The sequence below is a fragment of the Drosophila simulans genome, chromosome 3L (genome assembly GCF_016746395.2).
Source record: "Drosophila simulans strain w501 chromosome 3L, Prin_Dsim_3.1, whole genome shotgun sequence".
NCBI classification, from domain to species: Eukaryota; Metazoa; Arthropoda; class Insecta; order Diptera; family Drosophilidae; genus Drosophila; species Drosophila simulans.
The window spans coordinates 15,844,887-15,870,050 of NC_052522.2; the positions used below are offsets into that span (position 1 = coordinate 15,844,887).

Sequence of the window (25,164 nt, forward strand, 5' to 3'; positions counted from 1 at the left end):
TGAGTGTGAGGGCCATAATGTTCACATTCAAACTGAATACATTGCCTTGCCTTGCACTAATGCTAGAAAAATACAAGTTTTATGATCCACTAAATATTGTTAGTTAAAGTTGTGGTAGTTTGGGATTCACTAAACGCCGATTGGGCAACATGTTGGACATGCTTAGCTCCTTGTGCCCCAATCGGTTTGAATACTCGTGTACAGATTAGAGTTGGTTATAGTTAAGTGACGCCTGGTCGCGCATTTATCTTGAGAGAAATTGTAATATTAGTAGCCGACTACGTGTATATAACCTATTCTCGCCGCTTAGGTGCTGGCAGGAGTGCCTCCGGCACCCTCCTTCTTGGCCACCTTCTCATCGGAGCCGGTCTCATCGATATCATTGGACTCTGCCTCCGTGCCGGGTGCACCACCTGCCTTGCCCGATGACCTGCGTCGCTTGCGGTTGACACGCCATGGACGCATGGGAAACTTCATGGCCGGCAGCGGCTCCATGCCGAGCACTTTGTAAATCTGGCGGAAGGCAATGTAGCGCAGGAAGAGCTGTGCGGACACAGTGAGATCCTCGCGCTCCTGTTTGGTCAAGTCGAGTAGAGCGTCTGTGGGGTCCTTCTCGCAGGGATCCAGCAGGCCCGGTCCGTTGATTAGAAAGCCCGACGATAAGGCCTCCATGATGCGACGCATGCAGTCACCGGGTGAAATGGGAAAGCCAGCCGACGAGATGACCTTCTCTACGAGGAGCTCCAAAGACCACTGGGGCAGCGACTGCCAGGAAGAGACGCGCTGGCACAGATCCCTGAGGATGCGTATGACCATGACGCACGACTGGAGGCCTGTCGCTCGAGCCTGGAACCATTTGGCGTGACGCAAATCAGCCAAAGCCTAAGCAAATATTCATAATTAGTTAATCAATTTGTTAGTTGCTTTTTGGCGAAACTTACACGTAGGCAGGGCTCACGAGCCAGGAATTCGGAATCGCCCTCACCTTCATCAGTGGCGGAAGCTTCCCCGGGATTGGCATCGCGCAGCAAAGGCGAGGTGAGGGTTATCTTAACGGAAACAGACTCATCCAGCACAATTAGGGCGGCTTCCTCGGCGTTGACCTCCACGCGGTAATTGACCTGAGTGTCGCCTGAAATCAAGAGAGCAATGGAGGAAAATATGACAAAGACGTTTTCGCAGGAAGCTCAAATCATCGAAATACTAGATTCGACTTGGAAAAAGAGACAAACATTGTGGGTGAAACGAAATTCCAGTGTGGGCCCGCAAAATACACGTATGTATACATTGTAATATAGTGATTAGCAACAATTGAATATAGATATATATATATATATTGATATTGTTCAAATGGGGACTTGATGCACGGTATGAAAAGCACGAATAATGTTTGTTTCTTCCCACGATCCTCGTATTCGCTCGGCTCCCAGCAAACAGGAGATTCGTTCGACTTGCGTGCTGGGATCGGTATCTCCTTTTGGGGACTCGTAAACGGAATTGCAAGCTCGAGACTCGGACTCGGCGTCATCCACCCGTTGCAATTCCACTTAGAGCGCGCACTTCACTGTATTTTACTGAATTTCGACTTGAACTATTTAACGGAATTATCTTGATTTCTTTTGTTGGTTAGTTTAGTTTGCATTAAAATATTGAGCGAAATTTATGGCTGCGGGATACGTTGACCGACCAGACGTCTCTCGTCTTCAGTACTCTCCATTCGCGGTGCGCAACGCAAATTTCGGTCGCAATTTTTGTTTGCATTTTTAGATATATGTAATATAGATTTTCTATATTGGACAATCAAGCTTGATACACACAATTCGGCCGCTTGGACATATATATATGTATACGAGATTACTGAGTATAGATATATTTGCTTGGTTTCGAGTGAAAGATGTGGCAGGCAGCACGCACATCGGCGCTGCAATTTTGTCCCAAGCACTTGCATTTGCATATGGCAATCGCGTCTCGTGTGTGGATCAATCGCATTGCTTCTTGGCGTGTTGTTGTGTTGTTCAACTTCTTGGCCAGGCCATCAAAGGACTTTATTTACACAAAGTTTCATCCGGAATCGAAACGAAGGCGCGCAAACTTTGTATAAATATATTCCTTTGGTTCGAATTTCAGTTGGTTAAAGAGTTTGGTTTTGACTGTTTCATCAAGGACACCACACCACATTAGACTGCAGGAGGCTGGACTTGTGGCACCGAGTCCGCGCTTGTTACCGTGACGATCCGCTGGTGGTGATTTGATTGGAGTGGAGCGGAGCAGTGCAGCAGCAGCCGTGCGGGAAGAGGAGCAACCTGGGAGGGCTGAGCTACAGCTACAGATGGCTAACTGAACGACACACTCAAGACTCTAGACTCACAGAGCTTCTAGGCTAAGGCTCAAGGCTCGAGGCTCGAAACTTATCCTGCAGAGAGAGAAGCTGAAAACGGCAAATACGTTTTTATTCGCAATTAGTTGCTATGTTGGCTGGGGCGTTGGGCGCGGTTTGGCGGGCGTGGCAATCTATATCCACCGCAACAACAGGGCTCAACTCTAGTTGTCCTAGTTTCTATGTACAATAATTTTATATAGTTAAATTTGATTTATTTTGCTGACTTTTTCCACACAAATTGCCCGTCGAACGTGAACGTACGTAATGAATAGCGAATGCGAACGTATCGGGAGTTGCGTTCGTTCATCTTGCATACTTAGCGCTCCGAAAATCGATTTATTTTCGTTCATTAGTTTTAGTTGATTAGTTTGAGCCGCTTCCAATTTGGCCAAATTCACCTGCGCAGGTCAGTGTGAAATTGGCCAAGCTAAGAACGTGTTTATGTACTTTTTGTTTTGATCATGATTCAGTGATGCTTTTCAGCCGCATTTATCACTCAAGCCATTTCTCTGGAAAAAGTTTTCTTCTGTTCCTCTCATTAGGACAACCAAAATGTCATTCAAGAATAGTGGTATGCAATTTCTACGATGGCAGCTGCCACATCTCCTCACTTACCTGCCACCTCCTTGAGTTTGTCGGGCAGCACATTGGCCACACGCTGCAAAAGACCCGAAGTCGGCTTCTCCGCGCAAAGGACGACCAGCTCGACGGCGTTGTCGCCGTGGAGCAGCAGCCCCTTGGCCAGGTAGCCCACTCGCATCACTCCCTTCAGGATGCGCACGACATTGCCACCATTGTCGGCGTCTTTGTGGAACGAGAAGATCTGATTGTCGCGTCCGTCCTTCTCCGACGGCTTGTCAGCCTTGTCCTTCTTATTGGCCGCTCCGGCATCACTGGGCTGCTCGGCCAGGGCATCGGAGACCAATTTTAGGGCCCTCTCGGTGTGCGAAACGATGCGCTGGATGGTCTGCAGCTCCTCCTCCTTCGGATAGATCTCGGCGTGACGGGCAATGGCGTGGCGATCATCGGTGCTTTCCGGACGACGAACATTTCCGCCGGGCATCATGCCAAAGTGCGGCGGCGGTCCATTGCCCATGCGCCCAAAGCGCTGGGCACCTGCAATGGTAATTTGAAATATACATACATTTGTGCTCACAATAATTAGCCGTGTTCCAATTTTATGCTATTCCACTTGAATACTTAAAATAGGTTGCAGTTTATATTGATTATTGAATTTTTTACGTTACAGCCAATAAACTGAACAAATTCCAAGCTATTTGTATAGACAAATGTTATTTATCTTATATCTTTTAAATTGTGGCAACATAACCTAGTGCACTGTTCCACCCCAAGGATTATAACGTATATAATAACTCACCTCCGAAACTGCGCGACATCCAGTTGTTGTAGTCATACTCTTCGTTGTATTGTCGGTTGCGCTGCTCCTCCCAGTAGCCGCCGTCGTGATCATCACCGCCGCGATGCGAGGACATCATGGCCCGGTTGGCACGGGCCTCAGCCAGGCGGCGCTGGCGAGGAGTGGGCTTGAAGTCGACAACTAGATCTGGCTGCACCTTTCGCTTGTACTGCAAGCGATGGCGACGGCCCTTCATGTGCATCTCTTTGGCATTCGGGTCGTTGAACTTGCAATCGCACAGCTTGCAGTTGAAGCTCAATATCTTGCCCTCTTCGTCCTTGACCTCTTCAATATACTCGCCGCCCACTGGCTTAATGTTGTCCGAGTTTTCGCCCAGCGAATCGTCCAGATTATCATCAAGATCTCCAGCTGCATCGCTCTCGTTCGCGCCGCCTTCGGTCTTGGCAACACCAGCTCCGCCAGCAGCAGCGGGCACAAAGTTGATCTTGCCCATCTTTTTGGGTTCCTCCGAGGGAATGGGTTTGCCCAGCTTCTGGTGCAACTTGACCACCTTCTGATGCTTGGCTCCACGCACATGGGCGGCATATGCATCCGTACCAGTGCATGTTACATCGCACAGCTCGCAGTGGTAGTTGTTACCACGATTTTGTGTAGCACTGTTGGCACTAGCGGACATCTTCAGCGAAGCCTCGCGTTTCTTGTGCTTCTGACCCTCCAGATGCTCGCGATAGGTCTGAGGTCCGGCGCACGAGATCTTGCACACTTCGCAGTAGTGCAGCTGCTGGGGACGTGGAGGTGCCTTCGGACGCATACCCCTTATGGCCGGTGCTCCTGGTATGGTGGGTTGCATCTTGCGCTGATACCAGTTATTGGCGCCGCCATTTGGCTTTTGGTTTGGATTGCCCTGATGCTGTTGGGCCACATACATGCTTGCCGCATTGTAGAGCGCTGTATCATAGCCACTGTAATTGTTGCCCGCCGGAGGAGCCGAACTAGGGGGCTTGGGACCACCATTAGACTTGTCCATCTTGCCCTTTACCTGATTCTTGACTGGCGGAGCCGAGTAGTGCGTCTTGCTGACCGAGGCTGTCGAACCGGAGGCGTTGTAGCTGGCCGACGACTGCTGGTAGAATGTCTTGGTAGCGTCGTATTGCATGGCACTGCGATAGTCGCCGTAGCCACCATAACCCCCCGCCCCTGGGCCAGAGGGGGCGCCAGCGCCCGCTCCTGCTGCTCCGGCGTAACCACCCTGTCCGGCGGCCACAGCGGCATTCTGATAGGCGGCCGCATTCGCGTAGGTGGCATTGGTTACCGCCGGGTACGAGACCTGGCCCGTATTGTACTGGGTGCCGCCGTAGTTAAACCCGGCGTAGTTGTTGTTGGCCATTGTCGGTGTGCTGCAATTACGAAAATCGAATTTGTTTGACAATCTGTCTGCGGTTTACTAGTTTACCATTGGCATTTGCATTTGCATTTTGGATCTGCCCCCATCCCCACCAAGTGCTCTACTTACATTAGCTGTCCTATCCGACTGACTGTCAATATTTATGGGACTTCGAATGCGGATTTATTCGGGAATTTATATGTGCTTTCCGCGTAATAGCCTGTTTATAGCTGTAAAAGCAAAGTGGTCTTAGTCACGTCATGTTAAAAAGGAGCTCCCCCACCACTTTCCCATCCGCTTTTCATCTGCTTTTCTCTATCGATTTTTACCCTGCAGCTTTGGACGCACTTTTCGCGTGTCTGGCCCACATGCGAGTAAGCACACGTGGCGATCTCTTTTCCAACGGCACTTTATCCCTAGTTGCGCATGGCTAAATAACAGTTAATACAAATGGCAATTACCTGAAATCGGTTAAATAAAATTTTTCTTCTGTCTATATGGGCCGGTACTAGTGTGACCGCAGCGTATTCGGATAATCATACTATGTTGAGCCCGACTTGAAACAAATACCACTTTTTATCTTTCGAAGTTTTTGGGAAATATACCATTACACTATTACACTATTATTATTATTTAATGTATTTTTTTTAATATTACAATTGGTATGGTCTTTTTTATAAAGACCGCTATTTGTAGAATTTGTATAGAATTGAATTCTTTTGCGTTGTTGTGCTGAAGTTTAGCATTTCTCAGATACCGAAAACTAACAAAAAATACCGTCACGTTGGTGATGGGACGTTACAAAGTACTACTCCTTCATTTGAATCTATATGATTGAGCAAACACCGGCAAAATATAAAAAATAATAATATTTTTAAACGTATTCTTCAAACTTACATTCATGTTGCTTACAGGCCGTGGCATATACCTAACATTCAGCTTTAAGTAGTACTCTAATAATAGTTTCAAAGGTTTTAAAATGTATCGTATTCGAATGCATTAAAATGAATTCATTTTAGGGATCAATTTTGGTTTATTACCCATATAAAAACGAATGACCATAGAATTAATTTGGTATGCGGTATAAATCTGATGGCATCAAAATGCCAGCAAACGTTTTTGGTTTTGAAAATGTGCGCAACAGGACTATGAAAATCGACATGTTATCCAAGTCACTACTTCTTTTCTAGTATTTTATTTTGGTATCGCGTTTCACACGATGATATTCTCACCAACGGTCACACTGCACAACTCGTCCGTACCTCGGCGGTCCGTAAACAATATTTACTCGGTTTTCGGCTAAATCGCCAGAGAAACGCAACGGGAAATCGTTTAAAATGCGCCCCAGTGCACCGAGTTTGAACGCAAAATGAATTGAAGTGAGTGCATCTGCCGCAGGGCCTAGAAAATTTCCCCCGACATTGCAGGCTGTACAAAACTGATACTGAAACACACGCACACAGTCACACAGACACGGACTTGGGTTTATGCCACCACCCGCTGGCCACTAAAGTAGAAATTACTAATACTACGGCTGGCACGATGCTCCATATTGCCACTCGAGCCATGTACAAGTTGCATTCGATTTCTTTTCGTTTTAAATATTTTTATGCGGCTTTTCGAAAAATATGAATTTTTCCTAATAAAAATCATCAACTTTTAAGTGCTCCACTTTCGAGTTGAACTTTTTTTAAATTTAGTGCATTCACAAATATTGCACAGTCGCCACCCGCATAAACGCGCGGCATTGCCAGATCGTTGGTTACGTGTTTTTCGCTCGCTATCTGGCAACGTCCACCACCCTCGATTTTCGCTTTACACGCGCATTCGTGAAAATGGCGGCGTTCTGGCACCGTCGCTGCCAAATTTTTTGTACATCAAAATAATCAAAATAAAGCATTCTTCCAGTGCTCAACAATCAGTCCGTGCGAGCACGCGCGTGTGTGTGTGTGCGCAGGAAAACCCGCCGATCGGGAAAAGTGTAGAACGGCTTAGCGAAGCAAACAAAAGGCAGCGAATTAGCGAGATAACACACACGCGACAACGACTGCAACGGATGCGCCAGGAGAAAGGCCGACGACAGTGACGGCAAAGGCGAGTGCGAGTGAGCCAGCGCAGCACCAAGTCAGCGGAGCACCCGCTTTTTTGGTCAAGGTGAATGCGATTACCTGTGCGCGGCATCCAGGTGTACGCAGCATCTGGTTTCTGGCGCACGGCTGCCAGGTAGCCGGCGGTCAGGTAGCACCTCCACTGCCTACCTGTTTCTCCACCGTCTCGAGCCGAATCTTGTATAAATACTAAAAGCGCCTCCCCTTGCATTGCAGTTCGCTTCTGGAGCGCACAGCATGCAACAACTCCGCCAACACCAACACAGGATGTGCGCAACTAGTTGATCGGAACAGGATCGCTCGCCCACACCAACACACAGAAGTCAGTGGAATAGGAGGAACACACTCGCCAATAACATAAACACCACACAGCACGATGAACACCAGCCAGACAGCTGCCGGCAATCGCATCACCTTCACCAGCCAGCCGCTGCCCAATGGCACCATCAGCATTGCCGGCAATCCCGGCGCGGTCATCTCCACGGCACAGCTGCCGAACACCACCACCATCAAGACGATCCAGGCGGGGATCGGTGGTCAGCATCAGGGACTTCAACAGGTGCATCATGTCCAACAGCAGCAGCAGTCGCAACAGCAACAACAACAACAGCAGCAGACGCAATCCGTAGGTGCCACCCAAACACAAACCCTAGTTATTAAATCCAACCACCATGCTGTCACCCTGCCGGCGGGTCTAGTCTCAAGTGCACCAGCAGGAATCGTAACCATGACCAAGACCATCAATCAGGTATCCATATTAAAGCTAAACCCACTCTTCGGGCGCTAGGCGATCGCAACTCGGGCGTATCACTTCGTCCAATCTGATCCCCAATCAAAACCCCCTCAATTCCTCGCTCGAATCGGATAGTAGTGGCCGCACACACTTTGGTTGTATACTTTTATTATGCTTTCATCTGTCTAACTCGCTGCCCGAAATTCCCTTATCCTTATCCAAATGGGTTTAGTCCCAGGCTTGATAACGTATTTTCCGCTTAAAAAAGTCCTTAATTCCAGGCATATATCCTATGAACATTAATGTGAAATCTGAAACTTATGTCTGAGTTTTTTTTACTCATTTTTATATTATATTTAAAATTAATTTCTTTTTTTACGAATGTCATATCAATTCACTTCATTGGAACTTAAAGCAGTTTAACCACCATAAAAGACATCTTTAATTTGAAATACTTTATCCCAATGCCGAAAATTTTCCCAAAGATCGAATCCCTAACAACTGTTCAAAAACACTCAACAGAAACCTTATTTTACACCAATATCCAAACCATTACATTTGTAGAACTATTGCTTTCAATGCTCGCTTTAAATAGAACAAAATATAGTAGATCACACGCCTTCAAATTTGGTTAGCACAGAGAGAATCAAATCTGCACTAATTGGGGTCCTTTGCCGAGCGATTAAGTCAACTGCTGCATGATGTAGGCTAATTTAGAATCCCGCAAAACCTTTCAATGCATCCTCTGGTCCAAATAGACTTTGAAAATGTGATGAGATGAATTGATAGACTAATGATAATGTTGCGTATTTGCCAGGCCGGTCAACCGCTGCTCAACTCAATGCTGCCGGCAGGCGTGGTGGTGGGCATGCGCCACCAGGCGCCGTCACAGCAGCAGCAGAAGAATGTGCCCACCAACCCGCTCAGTCGTGTGGTGATCAACTCACACATGGCGGGCGTGAGACCGCAGAGTCCATCGGTGAGTATGAAGGATAATGTTGCTATTACTACGGTTGTTGTGGTGGGTTCTTCCCTACTAACTCACAAAGCTCCCTAACCCAGCCACGCTCCTCACAAACACGCATGTGCACAGCCCACCATTCACGCACACCATACACCATACACACCATGCTCCAGCAGATGAAAACCGAGTCTCTCTGTGTTCTCTCTTTACTTTTAGATAACTTTAAGCACACTTAATACGGGTCAGACCCCGGCATTGCTGGTCAAGACGGATAACGGATTCCAGCTGTTGCGCGTGGGCACGACGACGGGTCCGCCGACGGTGACACAGACTATAACCAACACCAGCAATAACAGCAACACGACAAGCACCACAAACCATCCCACAACCACACAGATTCGTCTGCAAACTGTGCCGGCTGCAGCTGTAAGTAGATACCAACAACAACAACAACATCAGCAGCAATCGCAACAGCAGCAACAATCGCAACAGCAGCAACAAGCAACCAGCACAACCGCCAGCACTAGTATTGCACTGCGCAAAACGATTGTCCGTACATCATCCACAGTCCCATCCAGCAATAATAACAATAATAGTATCAATGCCACCACCACCACCAACACCACCACCACTACCAACAACAACAACAAACCCGCTACTAACCAGCAACAGCAGCAGCAGAAGCTCCAACAGCAGCAACATCTGAAGGCCCAGCAGCAACAGAAGCAGCAACAGGCATCCGCTGCCGCTGCTGCTGCAGCAGCTGCCGCCAATGTGGCAGCCACCATAAAGATCAAGCAAAACGTAAACAGAAGCTAGCAGGATATACTCCTATTCGAACATATTTTTTGCTCTTCTCTCCTCTGTTCTCCTTTGTCTGTTATGCACTTGGATTTGATCTTCTTATTTATATAACTTATATATAACTACGCCTACGCTTCAGTTCCGTTTTGGTTCGTCACAATCGAACACTTCATTTTGATTTATCCAAAATACTTTCATATATGATAGCATATATAATATATATATATATTTATATATGTGTAAATGTACTGCATGCTGCGTTGTGTAACTGTCTGTGTATTTTCGATACTCCTTATTTCGATTCGATTTAGTTAAATGCGCTGTACAAGAGTTGCTGTTCCAGGCCAAACATCATGAAATAGGCCTGGGTATCGGGCTGCACCGGGATTACCAATGATGTGTGCTGGGCTGTTGTCTAATTCCCGAAAACTTCTTCCTTGATTAATATTTTCTAACCCAAATCCTTATGGCAATGCTTAGTAAGATCTCAGGAAATTATCATTCGTGTAATAACAAACACTCCTTCACAACGCGATTATTTCTTCTAGAGTATTCAATATAATCAATTAATTTTATTTTTCAAAGAGCTTTTCATTTATCAAACGTTGAGTATTTAAATGTTAATAATCCACTGGATTTTCACAAATAAATATCTTTGTGCTTCGAACAAAATTAACCTTGCTCCATGGGGCATTTTACTGTATTGTAACCAGTTCACCTCATTATCCATGCCCCAGCCATAGCCCTGCCCCTTGCACACATACTTGGAGACCAGGACCTTAAACTCCATCCTGAAAAAAAAGAACCATAATCATCTTTATTCCGCTATGAAATATTTTTAATAATTATTCTAACGCTTTTTGGTCTTAATTTTGCACTTCTATATATGATTTTAATTTATCCAAACAAGCCGATAACTTTTTACCCATTTTTCTGCCGCAGTCTATGACCAACACGACCGCCACCAGCAACATTATTGTCAATTCGGTGGCCAGCAGTGGATATGCAAACTCATCGCAGCCGCCCCACCTGACGCAACTAAATGCGCAGGCGCCACAACTGCCGCAGATTACGCAGATTCAAACAATACCGGCCCAGCAGTCTCAGCAGCAGCAGGTGAACAATGTTAGCTCCGCGGGAGGAACGGCAACGGCGGTCAGCAGTACGACGGCAGCGACGACGACGCAGCAGGGCAATACCAAAGAAAAGTGTCGCAAGTTTCTAGCCAATTTAATCGAATTGTCGACACGGGAACCGAAGCCGGTGGAGAAAAACGTGCGCACCCTCATCCAGGAGCTGGTCAATGCGAATGTCGAGCCGGAGGAGTTTTGTGACCGCCTGGAGCGCTTGCTCAACGCCAGCCCGCAGCCGTGTTTGATTGGATTCCTTAAGAAGAGTTTGCCTCTGCTACGACAAGCGCTCTACACCAAGGAGCTGGTCATCGAAGGCATTAAACCTCCGCCGCAGCACGTTCTCGGCCTGGCCGGACTCTCTCAACAGTTGCCTGTAAGTCGACCAAGCCATTCAACTATCTGTGAATTGGTTTCATTTGTGTTCCATTTGTTTTAGAAAATCCAAGCGCAAATCCGTCCGATCGGTCCCAGCCAGACAACGACCATTGGACAGACGCAGGTGCGTATGATAACGCCGAATGCCTTGGGCACGCCACGACCCACCATTGGCCACACCACGATATCGAAGCAGCCGCCGAATATTCGGTTGCCTACGGCCCCGCGTCTCGTCAACACTGGAGGAATTCGCACCCAGATACCTTCGTTGCAGGTGCCTGGTCAGGCGGTAAGTTGGCATTTAACTTCTTATAATTTCTTTCTTTTATATATTACATTTTTATTTTATGAAAACTTTGATGTATCATTATAAAATTAATATATTATTTACATATTAATTTGCAGAACATTGTGCAAATACGTGGACCGCAGCATGCTCAGCTGCAGCGTACGGGATCGGTCCAGATCCGGGCCACCACTCGTCCGCCAAATAGCGTGCCCACCGCGAACAAACTCACTGCCGTCAAGGTGGGACAGACGCAAATCAAAGCGATTACGCCCAGCCTGCATCCACCTTCGCTGGCTGCCATCTCGGGTGGACCACCGCCTACGCCCACTCTGTCTGTTTTGTCTACATTGAACTCCGCCTCGACCACAACGCTGCCCATACCATCGCTACCCACAGTCCACCTTCCTCCCGAAGCTCTTCGAGCCCGTGAGCAGATGCAAAATTCGCTGAACCACAACAGCAATCACTTCGAAGCGAAACTGGTGGAGATCAAGGCGCCGTCGCTGCATCCGCCGCACATGGAGCGGATCAACGCATCTCTCACACCGATTGGAGCCAAGACGATGGCAAGGCCGCCGCCTGCGATCAACAAGGCGATAGGGAAAAAGAAACGCGACGCCATGGAAATGGATGCCAAATTGAACACATCGAGCGGAGCAGCGGGGTCCGCTGCAAACTCGTTTTTCCAGCAGAGCTCAATGTCCTCGATGTATGGTGACGATGATATCAACGATGTTGCCGCCATGGGAGGTGTCAACTTGGCGGAGGAATCGCAGCGGATTCTCGGCTGCACGGAAAACATCGGCACGCAGATTCGATCCTGCAAAGATGAGGTATTTCTCAATCTGCCCTCGCTGCAAGCCAGAATACGGGCAATTACTTCGGAGGCGGGACTGGATGAGCCGTCGCAGGATGTGGCCGTTCTGATATCGCATGCCTGTCAGGAGCGGCTGAAGAACATCGTTGAGAAGTTGGCTGTGATAGCGGAGCACCGCATTGATGTCATCAAGGTTTGTTGGAAATTGTTTTATGTTCATATGAAAATATTGATTTCTTATTTCTTACAGTTGGATCCACGCTACGAGCCCGCCAAGGATGTGCGCGGTCAGATCAAGTTCCTCGAGGAGCTGGACAAGGCCGAGCAGAAGCGACACGAGGAACTGGAACGTGAGATGCTGCTGAGGGCAGCAAAGTCACGATCGAGGGTGGAAGATCCCGAGCAGGCCAAGATGAAGGCGAGGGTGTGTTCGCAATCGCCTTTCCCTGTAGCAGTTTACTTAAGTCCCTCTCTTGTTGTTTAGGCCAAGGAGATGCAACGCGCCGAAATGGAGGAGTTGCGTCAACGAGATGCCAATTTGACGGCGCTGCAGGCGATTGGACCTCGGAAAAAGCTGAAACTGGACGGCGAAACAGTCAGTTCGGGAGCGGTATGTATTATACCTACCACTTATACCTAAAGACAGTGTCTAAAATTTAGGCTAGTTGACTGCCAGAACGGTTATTAATTAAGCTGTGTTTATCCAAAAAGGGTTCAAGTGGCGGCGGAGTGCTAAGCAGCTCGGGATCTGCGCCGACGACGTTACGGCCTCGCATAAAACGTGTGAACCTGCGCGACATGCTCTTCTACATGGAGCAAGAGCGAGAGTTCTGTCGCAGTTCCATGCTGTTCAAGACATACCTCAAGTGATCGCTGCTGTTGCCCATCAATCGCACCGTCTTCTCCTCGCCGATCCTCCTACTCCGTGGACTGTCGTGTTGTTTTATACAGCTCTACGATTTCATCCACTTGCAATATATTTTAGCCTCAACTTTAAATGCGTCGCGTGTCCCCTGTTGTTGTTTCTTTTTAGTTAGGCGGTTCTATTTAATTTCTATTTTTACATTTATTTACATAAATCCTAAATTCTAATCGTATTTGATTTTAAGCCTAATTTAAAGCTCGTTTATTTTTCCAATAAATTCTCTGTAAAACTTAAACCAAACCAATCCAAAAACAAAACAAAACCAGAGTAACGTAAAGTAAACGAAGAGAATAAAATAATAGAGAGGAAAGTAAAAGAAGGTAAAAGAGAACGCGCAGTCAGCGGGCGTTTGATTTGTAATTTGTAACATAATAATGTTTGCATCAACTGCATTGACGGCCTTATCTAAACGATATAAACATAATTATTAATATTTAATTATTTAGCTTAGTTTGTTAAACGAAAACGAACCATAATTCCTAGATATTAAGCTAAAACGCAAGCGCGAGCGAAGAGAAATCGAAACCGAATTACAGATAAAGGTTTTTAAAACCAACTAGATCGAAACAAGTTCAGCAACAGCAAAACAAAAGAATACATCAAAAAAAGAACCGAAAACTATCCATTTAAACATCCATTGAATTAGGTTTAGTTGTTTAAAAAAGATGTAATTTTTAATTACCTATAATGTATAAACGGAAATCAATCGTTAGGCAAGACCACAACAAACCCAACAAATTGTAAATACATGCTAGGCTACGGTTTTTCTAATAGATAACTAGGTAAAAACGCAAACGTAATTAACAAATTATCGATGGCAAGGAGCGATGCGAGCGCAGAGAACTTGGCACACCGAAATAAAATATTATGTTTTTATTAGTGGCGCTCGTTCATCCATCAAGAATCGCGGTTCATTAGGCTCCATAGATCCGTAAATCCCCTAATCCAATCTGGACTACACACAAAATAGACAAATTTTATACAATTAGCTCGATAAATCTTGTAAAATAGAGTCCCATAAAAAAATTATAACAAATAAATTGACAACAATTGATGTAATTCAGTAAAACTAAGCAAAAAGTGGAACCATTCTAAGCAAATTCTTTGTGTGTAAAAATTAATATGATAAACAAAATGCAGATGCAACCGTAAACAGCGCATAGTTTGGTAGGCATATAACTGAATATATATATACATATATATTATTATTATTATGTTTTAACATTAAGCAAAAAAATAAAAGAAAAAATTCAGAAAACTTCAACTGAGCACGAAGAATTATTAGCTGGGAAAATGCAGAATTTACTTCAGTGCGCAGTGTTTGCTTTTGCATATTATTATTTTATGTCGTATGTCGTATGTAACGGTATCTCAGTTAATTAGCTAGTTAAATCATTACAATTTATGTAGTTGAATTAATTAATTTTATTGATATTTTTATATTCATTTATTATGTTAATTAATCCTACTGAAACTTTGTGTAGCTCCCATAGAATGAAAATCTAACACAAAATAAATAGAACCAAATTCACGTTTGGATTCAACCAGAAACACATAACGAATTGGCAATTTTCTTAATTTTAAAATTGAAATCGTGAAACTAAAGTCGGAAACCATTAGATCTCCCATCATTATTTCATTTTTATGCATTGAACAGAGTTATTAGGCCAATTTTTTTATTTTATCAATCCATACAATAGTAGTTTCAGATCTCTTTTCAATAAATTTAGTGACTTTTGATAAATTATGTACCTCATAGGTTGTTATCATCAGTTTTTCACTTCAAATTTATGCGCCAACATTTCGAAGTTTATGGTAACTCTATATCAATAAAATAGTGTGACCGGACTTAAGTAAGATTACTGCAGGTAAGACACTAGTGCAAAAAATAATTGATATGACTAAATGAATAGACAATATAAACAAACAATAACATAATTCGTGGAGTGATTTAAAGTAAGTAAAGCTTATGAAATAATATAATGTGATTATAGAAATTTAGATTTCTCCAGAGAGGCACTTGTTGCAATCACAGAAATCAAGGAAATGCATAATGAGTTTTCTGGATGACAATAATGCCTGTGGGCAGAATCTGCTGAATATAGTGTCGGTGGGTAATTCTATAATAGCGGAGATCCTGCGGCTCAAGGACTACGTGCCCAGTATTTATAGGTAACATAGATTAAAAACCTGCAATTATTGATTAATTGATGACCACTCCTCCTCAGATTGGACAGCAAAGCTGATAAGGCGAAATATGGCGAGCTTATTCTGGATTTCAGCTACTTCAAGATAGCCGAGGATCACGAGAGGAGGATCGAGCAAAGTCCGGTAATGTGATGATTATATTCCCGACACCACACCGTATTAAACCCCCTGATCTCCTCCAGGAACTGACCGAATTGGATGATGAGGCGCGTGCCCAGCTTCCGCTAATCACACGATTTTACCTGGCCTTCCAGAGCATCCATCACTATGCCTCCGATCTCCAGCAATATATCGAGGAATTGAACACTGGCTACTATATACAGCAGACGCTGGAGACGGTGCTTCAGGAGGAGGAGGGTCGCCAGCTGCTCTGCGAATCCCTGTATCTCTTTGGTGTCATTCTCCTCATGGTCGATTTTCACATTCCGGGAGATGTGAGAGAACGGTTGCTGATCGCCTACTATCGGTATAGTGGGGGAGATGCAACGCCTAGCGGGGACGAGAGTAATATCCATGATGTGTGTCTCCTGCTCCGATCTACGGGCTATGTTCATCCGTCGATTGCCGCTAAAGTGCTCGGTTTGGGTGGCAAGCAGGCAGGCGCTAAAGCTGCGAGCCTTGTGGTTCCCCGATACCCGGAGGCCTACTTCTCTCGCTTCCCTTTCGATGAGAATTTCGTGGATCTAGTGGTGGCTCGTCTGCGGTGCGATGATATATACAACCAATTGAGCCTTTACCCACATCCCGCCCATCGCTCCACGGCTCTGTCTACTCAGGCGGCCATGCTGTATGTGTGCTTGTATTTCTGCCCGAAAGTTCTCCATTCCCAAGGCTCCCAGATGCGTGAGATTGTGGACAAGTTCTTTTGCGACAACTGGACCATATCCGTGTACATGGGCATGACAGTGAATCTGGTGGATGCCTGGTTGGATTTCAAAGCCGCTCGATCTGCTATTGAGAATGTGGTAAGTCCACCGGCGATCAAAGCACTCTGTCAGCAGCAAAATGAGCAGTTGGGCAAGATCACTCAAAAAACCCAGGAGATTGTTCGTGAAGGAGTTCTAAATGACAACTTTGTTTTGGAGCACGCCAACAAAATCATACTCCTGATGCGGCAATCTAATGTCCTGCTCCGCTGGTTTTGCCTGCACACCTCAAGGGAGGTTTTCATCTTCGCTCACGCAGCTACTTTGCCGGGTCAAGTGCAAAAATGTGTGCTCCAGGAACTACAATTCGATCGGAATACGTTGTATAACCTAATGCTAAACTGCAGCCAAATGGAGCTGAGCGTGCGGGAGTTTCTGGCAGAGATTCAGCAGACTAAAGAGGAGCGCTGGACGAAAAGCAGAGAGGAGGCCATGCAAAGGCTCAAAGAGTTGAGTGAAGCCTTTGCCGGCTCCAGACCCTTGTCCAAAATTGAGCAGAATCCTCAATTGCAGCAATGGTTTGGCGAAGTGGCTGGACGTCTCCAAAAACTGGAATTGAGCAGGCCGCAAAAGTCCGGACGGCTGATTATTCAGGTGATGCAAGCACTGGACGATGTGCAGGAGTATCACAACCTTCATTCCAACATGCTGGTGAAGCAACAACTGCAGGAGACGCGGGACATGGTCAATCGAATGGCACAGCTAATAAACCTGAAGGAAGACATTGAGATTCACATCCAGATGATCACGGACTTCAGCTATGCTTGGCATCTACTGCAGTTTGACTTCACTCCTCCAATGCAGGAACACATCAAAAGGCAGCCGCAGGCGGTGATCGGTATACGAGCGGTGTTTCTCAAGTTGGCCAGCACCCTGGAGGTGCCGCTGATGCGGATCAATCAGGCCAGAAGCGAGGATCTGGTATCAGTGTCAAACTATTACAGCACCGAGCTTGCAAACTTTCTGCGTCGCGTTCTGCAAATTGTTCCAGAGACCATGTTCAGTATTCTGGCTAAGATCATCTATCTCCTTACGAATGTTATCAAGGAGTTTCCCACTAAAGTGGAGAAGGAGCGACTAAAGGACTATGCCCAGTTCGAGGAGCGGGCCAAGGTGGCTCAGCTTACAAACTCCATTGCTGTTTTCACGAAGGGAATTCTTATGATGAAAACAACTCTAGTGGGAGTAATCGAGCTGGATCCTAAACAACTATTGGAGGATGGGATACGCAAGGAGCTTGTAAATCATCTGGCCAATGCCTACAATCTGGGCCTGATATTTACGCCCGAAAAAGGCAAGACTCCTGTGCAGCTTCTTCAACAAAAACTGCAAGCTCTGGCGAAAACAATAGAAGGATATCGTAGATCCTTCGAATATATAGAGGACTACTTAAGAGTTCAGGGACTTCGAATCCTGCTGGAGGAATCGCAACGCATTATTAACTACAATGTGGAGAAGGAATGCAATGCCTTCCTCCGCAACAAGGTGCAGGAATTTCAATCGGAGCACCAGAGTCAGATCATTCCCATTCCCAACTTTCCACCGCTGCTGGGAGATCCTTCTAACAACTTCATTGGCCGCCTGGCACACGAAATTCTGCGCTGCACAGATCCCAAGCAAACTATTTTTCTGGATCTAAAGAGCACTTGGTATGAGAAGAAGGCTCCTCACCAGGAAGTTCTGGCCGGCTCTGGATTCTTTGAGATACTTAGAGAAGCGTTGGCTCCGGCAGGAATGGTGGGATTGGAGCGACTCTACGCTCACATGTTGGCTGATGAGTTAAAGCGCAACTTGGAACGGTTACAGCGTAACCTGACCTCGGATCGTATGTGGGTGGATACGTTAGCGACTCTGACTCGGGAATTGGAGGCCCGGGACTTTCCAACTCCGGAGGTGTCCAAGCAGCCTTTGAAGTATTATCAAACTTACACCCAACGATGGCTGAAAGTGTGGCCCACACTGCTGGATTGGGTTTTGTGCATTGGACAAAAGCAGCTGCTCCGCAGAGAAATTGCAGGAGAGCTAAGCTTTAGTAGTAAATGTGATGCCAAGTTGCTGGAGAACACGGCGGACACCCTGAACCAGTAAGTCAAACTATAATATCCTAACAATATTTATATATTTCCAATCTCTTCCGCACATAGAGCACTTTTACTAGAACTGTCCCTCAGCAAGGATCTCTGTGATGAAAAGGGCGTGGTTATGCTGACTGAACTGCAGGAAACCCTACTCTATACGGGAAACTTTGAGCCCCTGGAGCAGGTCTTCCTTATCACAAAGAACACCCACAACATGGCCCTCTTTATGTTTCTTTTCACCATTGCCCATTTGGGTCGTCTGCAGCATTCCACGATTACCGATTGTCTGTTGCCAAAATCAGCCAAAGATAACATTGATAATGTGCCTTTTATTGTGGGTCTAGTAACGATCTTGCAGCAGTTCCACAAGAATGTCAAGATGCTGTATATATCCTACATGAGTCAGTACGTGGTGACTGTATCGGAGGCTCAGTTACTGTGAGTACCCTACATACAAGATAATCCAGGAATATAAGATCACATACACTATTTCTTTATTAGGGATAAAGAAATCCTGGGTCCCGAGGTGGTCACCGCCCTGCACTTCCTGCTAGCCTTCATTCGCATTGCTCGTTTGCCACTCAGAGTTCTGGAGCAGCGCATTCCCAATATGATACTCAGCGAGTACGAGTATCTATCCACACCGCTAAAATGAAAACTAGCCAGCAGGTTTGGGCTACACAAACTTTAATAAATCCGAAAACATAACAAGGAAATGCCTCGCTGAGGTACAAGTGGAGATTGTAGTTGGATGGGTTGGTAATCTCAGTGTTCCTTTGCCGACAGGAACTCTTTACGTGATGACCGTGGGTGCGTTGCGTCCAGTGAACTTGGGCAGCTGAGAGATCTCCAGGGCGATGTCGATCAAGGGTTTCAGCATCACGCTGGCCTGACCCAAAACGTTCTCCTTCTCATAGGAATCAATGTACAAGCTAAAAAGGAACAATTCATCGAATATTGAACGCAATTATCTGATTAAATCTCATCGTGACTCACCGAACAGTTGCTCCCGAGCTTCCAGTTCCACTGAGGCGCACCACAATGCGGCTACCATCCTCGAACACAATGCGCAGACCCTGTTTCGTGGCCACCGACTTGTCGACGGGATCTGTGTAGCTGAAGTTGTCGGCCTCCTTGACCTTGTAGGTTTTTCCGCCGCTGGAATAGCTCTTGCCTACGAACTCTGGAGCAGTTATGGTCTTCTCCATGGTGGCCACCATCTCGTTGCAAGGATCGGAAGCGCACTCCTCATAGTCGTAGCGGGTAAAATAGTTGCGTCCATACACAGACCAGTGCTGCTTCAGGATGTCTTCGATGCCTTTACCCGTGTGCTGCATCACGGAGATCCAAGCCAAAACTGCCCAGATGCCATCCTTTTCGCGTATGTGATTGGAGCCAGTTCCAAAGCTCTCCTCTCCGCACAGACACAACCTTCCGGCGTCCATGAGATTGCCGAAGTACTTCCATCCAGTGGGAACCTCAAAAACCTCCTTGCCCAACTTTCTGCCCACCAAATCCACAGCGGATGCAGTTGGCATACTGCGGGCGAATCCTTGAACACCATTCTTTTGGAAGTACGGTATGGCCTCTAGGTAGTGGGCAATCACTGCCAGCGAATCGCTGGGAGTTACGAAGAAGGCCTTGCTGCCAATGATCATGTTGCGGTCACCATCTCCATCGAAGGCAGCTCCAATGTCATAGTCTCCCTGGGCGACAGTGTCAACCAGGTCCTTAGCGTATGTGAGATTTGGGTCAGGATGCAGACCACCAAAGTCGGGCAGTGGAGTGGTGTGGACCACCGATGATTCGGTGGCACCCAAGCGGTTCAGGAAGATCTCCCGCACATAAGAGCCAGTAACTCCGTTCATTGCATCGATGCGCATCTTCAGAGGCTTTCCAGTGGCTTTGCCACTCACGAAGTCCTTCAGCTTGGCAAAGTCGAAGATCTCCTCCATGTGGCGCACATAGTTGGCCACTGAATCAATCACCTCCACGGTAAAGGGCTTTCCGGCGATATCGAACGAAGTTACACCCACCTTTGAGATGTCGATCTGCAAGTTGCGCACAAGCTTGTACTCCTTGATCTCGGTGGTGATCTTGTAGATGTGGTTGGTGAACGCATCCGGGGCAGGTCCTCCGTTCTCGCAGTTGAACTTAATGCCGAAATCATTCTCTGGACCACCGGGATTGTGGGATGCAGTCAGAACAATGCCGCCTACAGGTTTAAAAAGTACTTTTAAAATCGTGCATATTCTAAAACAATTTTATATTCTAAAGAGGCACCCATTATTGTGGATAAAATGTTTTAGTAAGTACAAAAGCTCTGATTTAAATATTTGACATAATTAAGATAATAGAGATATTGCAATATTGCTTCTATATTGCGAAATAATAATGTAAGCTTGAGAGATGCTCTTTTGTTAGTATAAGATAGATAGATAGATAGCAAATTTGTATTCTAAATTAGTATACAACTTTATAAAAAGTTGGTCCGATTAGCTATTGCCCGAGTCCCTAAGCCAATTTTAACCGATTCAAATTTCGTTGCCCGAGTAACGAACTCTCTGTTAACCGATTGAATCCATAGTTATTATTCGACCCCAGGGACCTCTGTCAACGAACAGCCGCCACCCGTTGATTGTGTGAAGATGCTTCTTATCAATTAAAATCTTTACGAGCACAGTGAAGGCTGCCTGCATTGAACTCACCCAAAGCCTTGTTGTGACGAATCAGACTGGATACGGCGGGGGTGGACAGGATGCCGTTCTGACCCACCAGCAGCTTGGAGACGCCATTGGCAGCGGATAGCCGCACAATTAGCTCGGCAGCCTCCTTGCAGTAGAAACGTCCATCGCCACCGACTACGAGGGTGGAACCTACCAGAGCAGCTCCATTGGCCTCTAAGATGGCCTGGACAAAGTTCTCCGTGTAGTTGGGCTGGGTGAAAACCTTAACCTGAGTTTCGGAAAGGATTTCAAAAGTTATGAAATGCAAGTGCGAGCTCTTTCTCTATCTGAACCTTACCTTTTTGCGCAATCCACTGGTTCCTGGCTTCTGACCCTCGTAGGGCTTTGTGGCAACAATTTCCACCGTTAGCGACATGTCACTGGAGTTTTCCGGCTGCTGGCTGAATTCCAACTGGACGACTGAACCGCGGTTGCGTGCGATGAAAATTGAGTGTCAAGCACAGCACAGCGAAATTCGCCTCCCACTGATAAGCCAAATCGGTTCGGTCATGGCGATCAAGATAACCTCTATCATTGGTGCGTGCTACTAGTCAGTCGTAATCTAGTGTTGGGGGTGTGTCTTTAAAATGTTGAATAACCCATTAATCCAGTTATCTACTGTTGCCCCATTGAATTTTAATTCTTTATCGTGATTTGAGGTAATTTTATCATGATGCATTGGTGAACTGAGAGGCCGAGAACCTTGATGTAGGGTGCAATGTCATTCAAGGGCATTCCCGGGTGCCGGCTAACAGCTGTTCTAATCGAAATGTATGCCAAATGTACAAACAAAACCAGATAAAATGACTAACTATCTAAAAAGCGCTTAGCGAAGCATTAGTTAAAGTCATAAAAGGCATAAAAAGAGTTTTGTTTACATTTGTTTATAGTGTTTTAAACAACAGCTGCTGCTTGTTAACATCGTATTAACAGACGCTGGGGCGCGGAGTTGCCGAATCTCCACGAGTAGTTGTGCGCTATTCAAAAATAAATAAAATTCAGAAATAATTACCATTTCATACTGTCTTACTGCTTTTGCATGCAATTTAAATTTATACTAAATAATACATGAATACAAAATAAAAAACGTCTTAATTTTTTGCTTAAAGCTAACTTAAACTTTGTAGAAAACAATCTGAAACTGATTTCAGTATAATTTAATTTTGCAAAGGTTTTAGTGTGTACCCACATTAAAAAAAAACATTTTGTTATTACGTTTATATTCCTTTTTTGTAGCACTGCACACAGCTACAACACAGCGGCTTCTAACGGTTTTAATTTGTAACTATTTTGTACTTTATTTATGATGATGTTTTGTCTTTGTGGCATGTCAATACTAACTCAAACTGATTATTACTAAAAATATAAACTTCTGATAAAAAAATGAATTAAGCCTTAGAAATTTCAGAAAAAATTTAGTTGTGTGAGTTCATAACCGACGAAAATACTATGGTTTTGGTATTAATATACTGCCGACAGCCAGCAGATACATCGATATGTTGATGCAGCCCTGGCACCACTGACGCACGAAGTTTGACAGCGAATCCATTCCACGTCACGAACCGAGAAAGCGGCTGCCTGCTACGACTGCTGTTTAGTTGCACTGAAATACTCGAGAAAGAAATAACCAAATTCAAAGTAAGTAGTTAAATGATGAATTAAAATGTGCACGTATATGCGGAACGTGCGCTTGGGGCAGCTTTGATGCGTGAATGGCTGGAAACTACACCGGAAAAGTGGTTGCCCTTTTGTGCCGCTCGTTTTTCGGCGACCCTTCCACGTCAACAAAAAAAGTGAAACGTGAAAATAAATCTTCATATTATCTGTCATTGCAGAATGTTCAAGCACCTGCTGACTTTGTTCGCCTTGTGCGCGGTGTTTAGCACCTGCCTGTCGGAGGACGAGACCCGTGCCCGTCTCCTGGTCTCCAAGCAGATCCTGAACAAGTACCTGGTGGAGAAGAGCGACCTGTTGGTGCGCTACACCATCTTCAACGTGGGCAGCGGTGCCGCCACCAAGGTGCGATTGGTAGACTCCGGCTTCCACCCGGAGGCTTTCGATGTGGTTGGAGGACAGCCCACCGCCGTGGTCGACAGGATCGCTCCCCAGACCAACTTCACCCATGTCCTGGTGGTGAGGCCCAAGGCCTTCGGCTACTTCAACTTCACCGCCGCCGAGGTGTCCTACAAGGCTGTCGAGGAGTCGGAGACGGTGAGTTATAGCTGAATGTGGGGGCATCACATCTAGATGTCTGCCCTGAAGAATCTTATCTAATCTCAGTGTTACAGAAGTTACTACAAAAGCATACTAAAATGATTTACTTTAAAACATTCTTAACTAATAAGTTAATGGCTACACAACAATCAGACTTTTAAAAATGCCCGTTACCTGTTCATCAAAGAATCTATTAGCTATCTGTTATACACCCACCGACATTTTGTACAGAATATTTAACCTAATACCCAACCATTCTTGCAGCTCCAACTGGCGGTCAGCTCTGAGCCCGGTGAGGGTGGAATTGTCAACCTGAACGAGTACAACAAGCGCTTCTCCTCCCACTTCTTCGACTGGGTGGCCTTCGCCGTGATGACTCTGCCCTCCCTGGCCATTCCTCTGGGTCTGTGGCACCAGTCCAAGAGCAAATACGAGCGCTCTGGAAAGAACAAGAAGCACTAAGCTGCGGGACGGACGGTTTCCTCGCCACCACCAAGAGATTTCTTTGCAAAGACCCATTACAAATTCCGTATATTTTGTTGCTTTAGTTTCAAATTGATTCCATGCGTTGTTCATCTATTCAACCCACACATCTAATTTACTCCAGTCTGGGACTGTCGTCTGGAGACGGGCGTTAAATCGTTTTAGATTTGATTCGAGGGCGCATTGAGTAAAAAGTGAATAAAAAAAGTCCATCAATGTTAAGCCTAGGCTGCTTTTCTAAATAAATTAAATAAAATGTAAACTAGATTACTCAATGGTTGCGGGTCTGTTCAACAGTATGATCTGAAAAACAGAAATGATTCACAGAGTGAAGAGGAGTTATCCTTTTAAATTAGTTCAAGTTTTATATTAAACAGTTACTTATTGGCTACAGGTTTTAACAAATTTAGGATAACAAATACTTCCGGCCAAAGATCTCTGACTTCTTCTCAAACATCGGAGATTTAATCGGTGTGTTGATGCGATAGAAGGCATTCATGGAGTGTTTGATATACGTGTCATACATCTCGTTAAAGAAGTTCTTGATTCCCTCGTCGTTTTTGTTGTCATGAACGATGAGGAATCTTATTTGGCTGGCTGTGATGAAGGCCGAAACAAACCACTGATTGAATCTATCAATGGATTTCAGTTGCATATTGGCCGTCTTCCATTTGTGCTCATCCACCAAATCCAAGGCGGCATGGGCAATAAACTGGGTGAGGTGTCTGTGGTCCTCTTTCTGCAGAAGTAGAAAGTATTTACTCGATTTCATGAGAGGTTGCCCCGGCCTACATACCCTTAGTTCCTTGTTCACCGTGCTGAATTCCTTCTCGTAAATGGGATTATCATTTTGCCCCACAATAACAAAGTAGTATGTGGACATTTTCACGAAAACCAAAACAGTGTAAATGGCAGTGTGACCAAATCTGGAAAAGGTTCCAATAATACCAATACGAATCAGGTCACTTAAATATACCACCAACAGCTGAGGTAATTTAAATAGGAACAACATTTCATATTTTATGTTGAATATTTAATAAAAATGTTAAATACAATGTGTAAAATTATGCTAAGAAAAAAAATAATTGTAATAAATATAATAAAAAGTATAATTAAATATTAGGTGATTCTTACAAATGTATTTCATTTTGTTTACACCTATAAATTTGTACTCTACTAATGGGTCTATTATAATTATTCTGTTTCTCTTACTTTAAAAGTATATGTATCTGGGAATTA

General features: G+C 45.4%; 6 protein-coding genes across 18 annotated transcripts; 3 read left to right on the forward strand and 3 right to left on the reverse strand.

Moving 5' to 3' along the window:
- Positions 1–125: 125 nt before the first annotated feature.
- Positions 126–5,758, reverse strand: LOC6738246 (zinc finger RNA-binding protein 2). Of its 5 annotated transcripts, none has more exons than XM_016169420.3 (6): positions 5,604–5,758; positions 5,272–5,372; positions 3,759–5,155; positions 2,996–3,496; positions 942–1,132; positions 126–882 (listed from the first exon to the last, which is right to left on the reverse strand). In XM_016169420.3, exons 3-6 carry the CDS (start codon positions 5,143–5,145, stop codon positions 307–309), a joined length of 2,655 nt encoding a protein of 884 aa, XP_016032113.1. In that variant the 5' UTR covers positions 5,146–5,155; positions 5,272–5,372; positions 5,604–5,758; the 3' UTR covers positions 126–306. The 5 variants fall into 5 exon arrangements, 4 of the variants coding, with proteins under 4 accessions (XP_016032113.1, XP_016032115.1, XP_044778850.1 ...); XM_016169422.3 differs by having other exon boundaries at positions 3,759–5,188; XR_001599747.2 differs by lacking the exon at positions 126–882 and adding an exon at positions 2,226–2,428 and having other exon boundaries at positions 998–1,132.
- A 587-nt stretch (positions 5,759–6,345) lies between these two features.
- LOC27208652 (transcription initiation factor TFIID subunit 4) lies at positions 6,346–14,554 on the forward strand. Of its 8 annotated transcripts, none has more exons than XM_016184214.3 (11): positions 6,346–6,521; positions 7,040–7,296; positions 7,467–7,998; positions 8,801–8,962; positions 9,164–9,751; positions 10,694–11,257; positions 11,321–11,548; positions 11,665–12,558; positions 12,616–12,789; positions 12,850–12,975; positions 13,077–14,554. In XM_016184214.3, the coding sequence occupies exons 3-11, from the start codon at positions 7,627–7,629 to the stop codon at positions 13,233–13,235; spliced, it is 3,267 nt and encodes a 1,088-aa protein (XP_016032122.1). In that variant the 5' UTR covers positions 6,346–6,521; positions 7,040–7,296; positions 7,467–7,626; the 3' UTR covers positions 13,236–14,554. The 8 variants fall into 8 exon arrangements, with proteins under 8 accessions (XP_016032122.1, XP_039148959.1, XP_039148960.1 ...); XM_039293025.2 differs by having other exon boundaries at positions 7,051–7,296; XM_039293026.2 differs by lacking the exon at positions 7,040–7,296.
- Positions 14,555–15,119: 565 nt separating this feature from the next.
- Positions 15,120–19,218, forward strand: LOC27209380 (WASH complex subunit homolog 5). Of its 2 annotated transcripts, none has more exons than XM_016184812.2 (6): positions 15,120–15,246; positions 15,303–15,462; positions 15,519–15,621; positions 15,681–18,508; positions 18,569–18,940; positions 19,004–19,218. In XM_016184812.2, exons 2-6 carry the CDS (start codon positions 15,344–15,346, stop codon positions 19,155–19,157), a joined length of 3,576 nt encoding a protein of 1,191 aa, XP_016032126.1. In that variant the 5' UTR covers positions 15,120–15,246; positions 15,303–15,343; the 3' UTR covers positions 19,158–19,218. The 2 variants fall into 2 exon arrangements, with proteins under 2 accessions (XP_016032126.1, XP_044778849.1); XM_044922914.1 differs by having other exon boundaries at positions 15,129–15,246; positions 15,293–15,462.
- Positions 19,173–21,655, reverse strand: LOC27207525 (phosphoglucomutase). Its single transcript, XM_016183211.3, has 4 exons — positions 21,527–21,655; positions 21,211–21,457; positions 19,499–20,717; positions 19,173–19,434 (listed from the first exon to the last, which is right to left on the reverse strand). The coding sequence occupies exons 1-4, from the start codon at positions 21,602–21,604 to the stop codon at positions 19,296–19,298; spliced, it is 1,683 nt and encodes a 560-aa protein (XP_016032127.1). The 5' UTR covers positions 21,605–21,655; the 3' UTR covers positions 19,173–19,295.
- Positions 21,656–22,707: 1,052 nt separating this feature from the next.
- Positions 22,708–24,187, forward strand: LOC6738247 (translocon-associated protein subunit beta). Its single transcript, XM_016171571.3, has 3 exons — positions 22,708–22,866; positions 23,064–23,439; positions 23,707–24,187. The coding sequence occupies exons 2-3, from the start codon at positions 23,065–23,067 to the stop codon at positions 23,902–23,904; spliced, it is 573 nt and encodes a 190-aa protein (XP_016032128.1). The 5' UTR covers positions 22,708–22,866; position 23,064; the 3' UTR covers positions 23,905–24,187.
- An 80-nt stretch (positions 24,188–24,267) lies between these two features.
- On the reverse strand, positions 24,268–24,878 carry LOC6738248 (probable trafficking protein particle complex subunit 2). The gene is made up of 2 exons (XM_002085024.4): positions 24,722–24,878; positions 24,268–24,664 (listed from the first exon to the last, which is right to left on the reverse strand). The coding sequence occupies exons 1-2, from the start codon at positions 24,806–24,808 to the stop codon at positions 24,332–24,334; spliced, it is 420 nt and encodes a 139-aa protein (XP_002085060.1). The 5' UTR covers positions 24,809–24,878; the 3' UTR covers positions 24,268–24,331.
- Between the last annotated feature and the right edge of the window lie 286 nt (positions 24,879–25,164).

Bases quoted from the DNA above. Each gene is read 5' to 3' on its own strand.
- LOC27208652 (XM_016184214.3), top strand. From the start codon at position 7,627: ATGAACACCAGCCAGACAGCTGCCGGCAATCGCATCACCTTCACCAGC. The intron at 7,999-8,800 runs GTATCCATATTA...CGTATTTGCCAG, and splicing joins TGACCAAGACCATCAATCAG to GCCGGTCAACCGCTGCTCAA. The intron at 12,976-13,076 runs GTATGTATTATA...TTATCCAAAAAG, and splicing joins AAACAGTCAGTTCGGGAGCG to GGTTCAAGTGGCGGCGGAGT.
- LOC6738246 (XM_016169420.3), bottom strand. From the start codon at position 5,145: ATGGCCAACAACAACTACGCCGGGTTTAACTACGGCGGCACCCAGTAC. The intron at 3,497-3,758 runs GTGAGTTATTAT...TTACCATTGCAG, and splicing joins GATGTCGCGCAGTTTCGGAG to GTGCCCAGCGCTTTGGGCGC. The intron at 1,133-2,995 runs GTAAGTGAGGAG...TCTTGATTTCAG, and splicing joins CAAACTCAAGGAGGTGGCAG to GCGACACTCAGGTCAATTAC.
- LOC6738247 (XM_016171571.3), top strand. From the start codon at position 23,065: ATGTTCAAGCACCTGCTGACTTTGTTCGCCTTGTGCGCGGTGTTTAGC. The intron at 23,440-23,706 runs GTGAGTTATAGC...CCATTCTTGCAG, and splicing joins CTGTCGAGGAGTCGGAGACG to CTCCAACTGGCGGTCAGCTC.
- LOC6738248 (XM_002085024.4), bottom strand. From the start codon at position 24,808: ATGTCCACATACTACTTTGTTATTGTGGGGCAAAATGATAATCCCATT. The intron at 24,665-24,721 runs GTATGTAGGCCG...CTACTTCTGCAG, and splicing joins CGGTGAACAAGGAACTAAGG to AAAGAGGACCACAGACACCT.
- LOC27207525 (XM_016183211.3), bottom strand. From the start codon at position 21,604: ATGTCGCTAACGGTGGAAATTGTTGCCACAAAGCCCTACGAGGGTCAG. The intron at 21,458-21,526 runs GTAAGGTTCAGA...TCCGAAACTCAG, and splicing joins CCAGTGGATTGCGCAAAAAG to GTTAAGGTTTTCACCCAGCC. The intron at 19,435-19,498 runs GTGAGTCACGAT...GTTCCTTTTTAG, and splicing joins AGCTCGGGAGCAACTGTTCG to CTTGTACATTGATTCCTATG.
- LOC27209380 (XM_016184812.2), top strand. From the start codon at position 15,344: ATGAGTTTTCTGGATGACAATAATGCCTGTGGGCAGAATCTGCTGAAT. The intron at 15,463-15,518 runs GTAACATAGATT...ACTCCTCCTCAG, and splicing joins TACGTGCCCAGTATTTATAG to ATTGGACAGCAAAGCTGATA. The intron at 18,509-18,568 runs GTAAGTCAAACT...TTCCGCACATAG, and splicing joins ACGGCGGACACCCTGAACCA to AGCACTTTTACTAGAACTGT.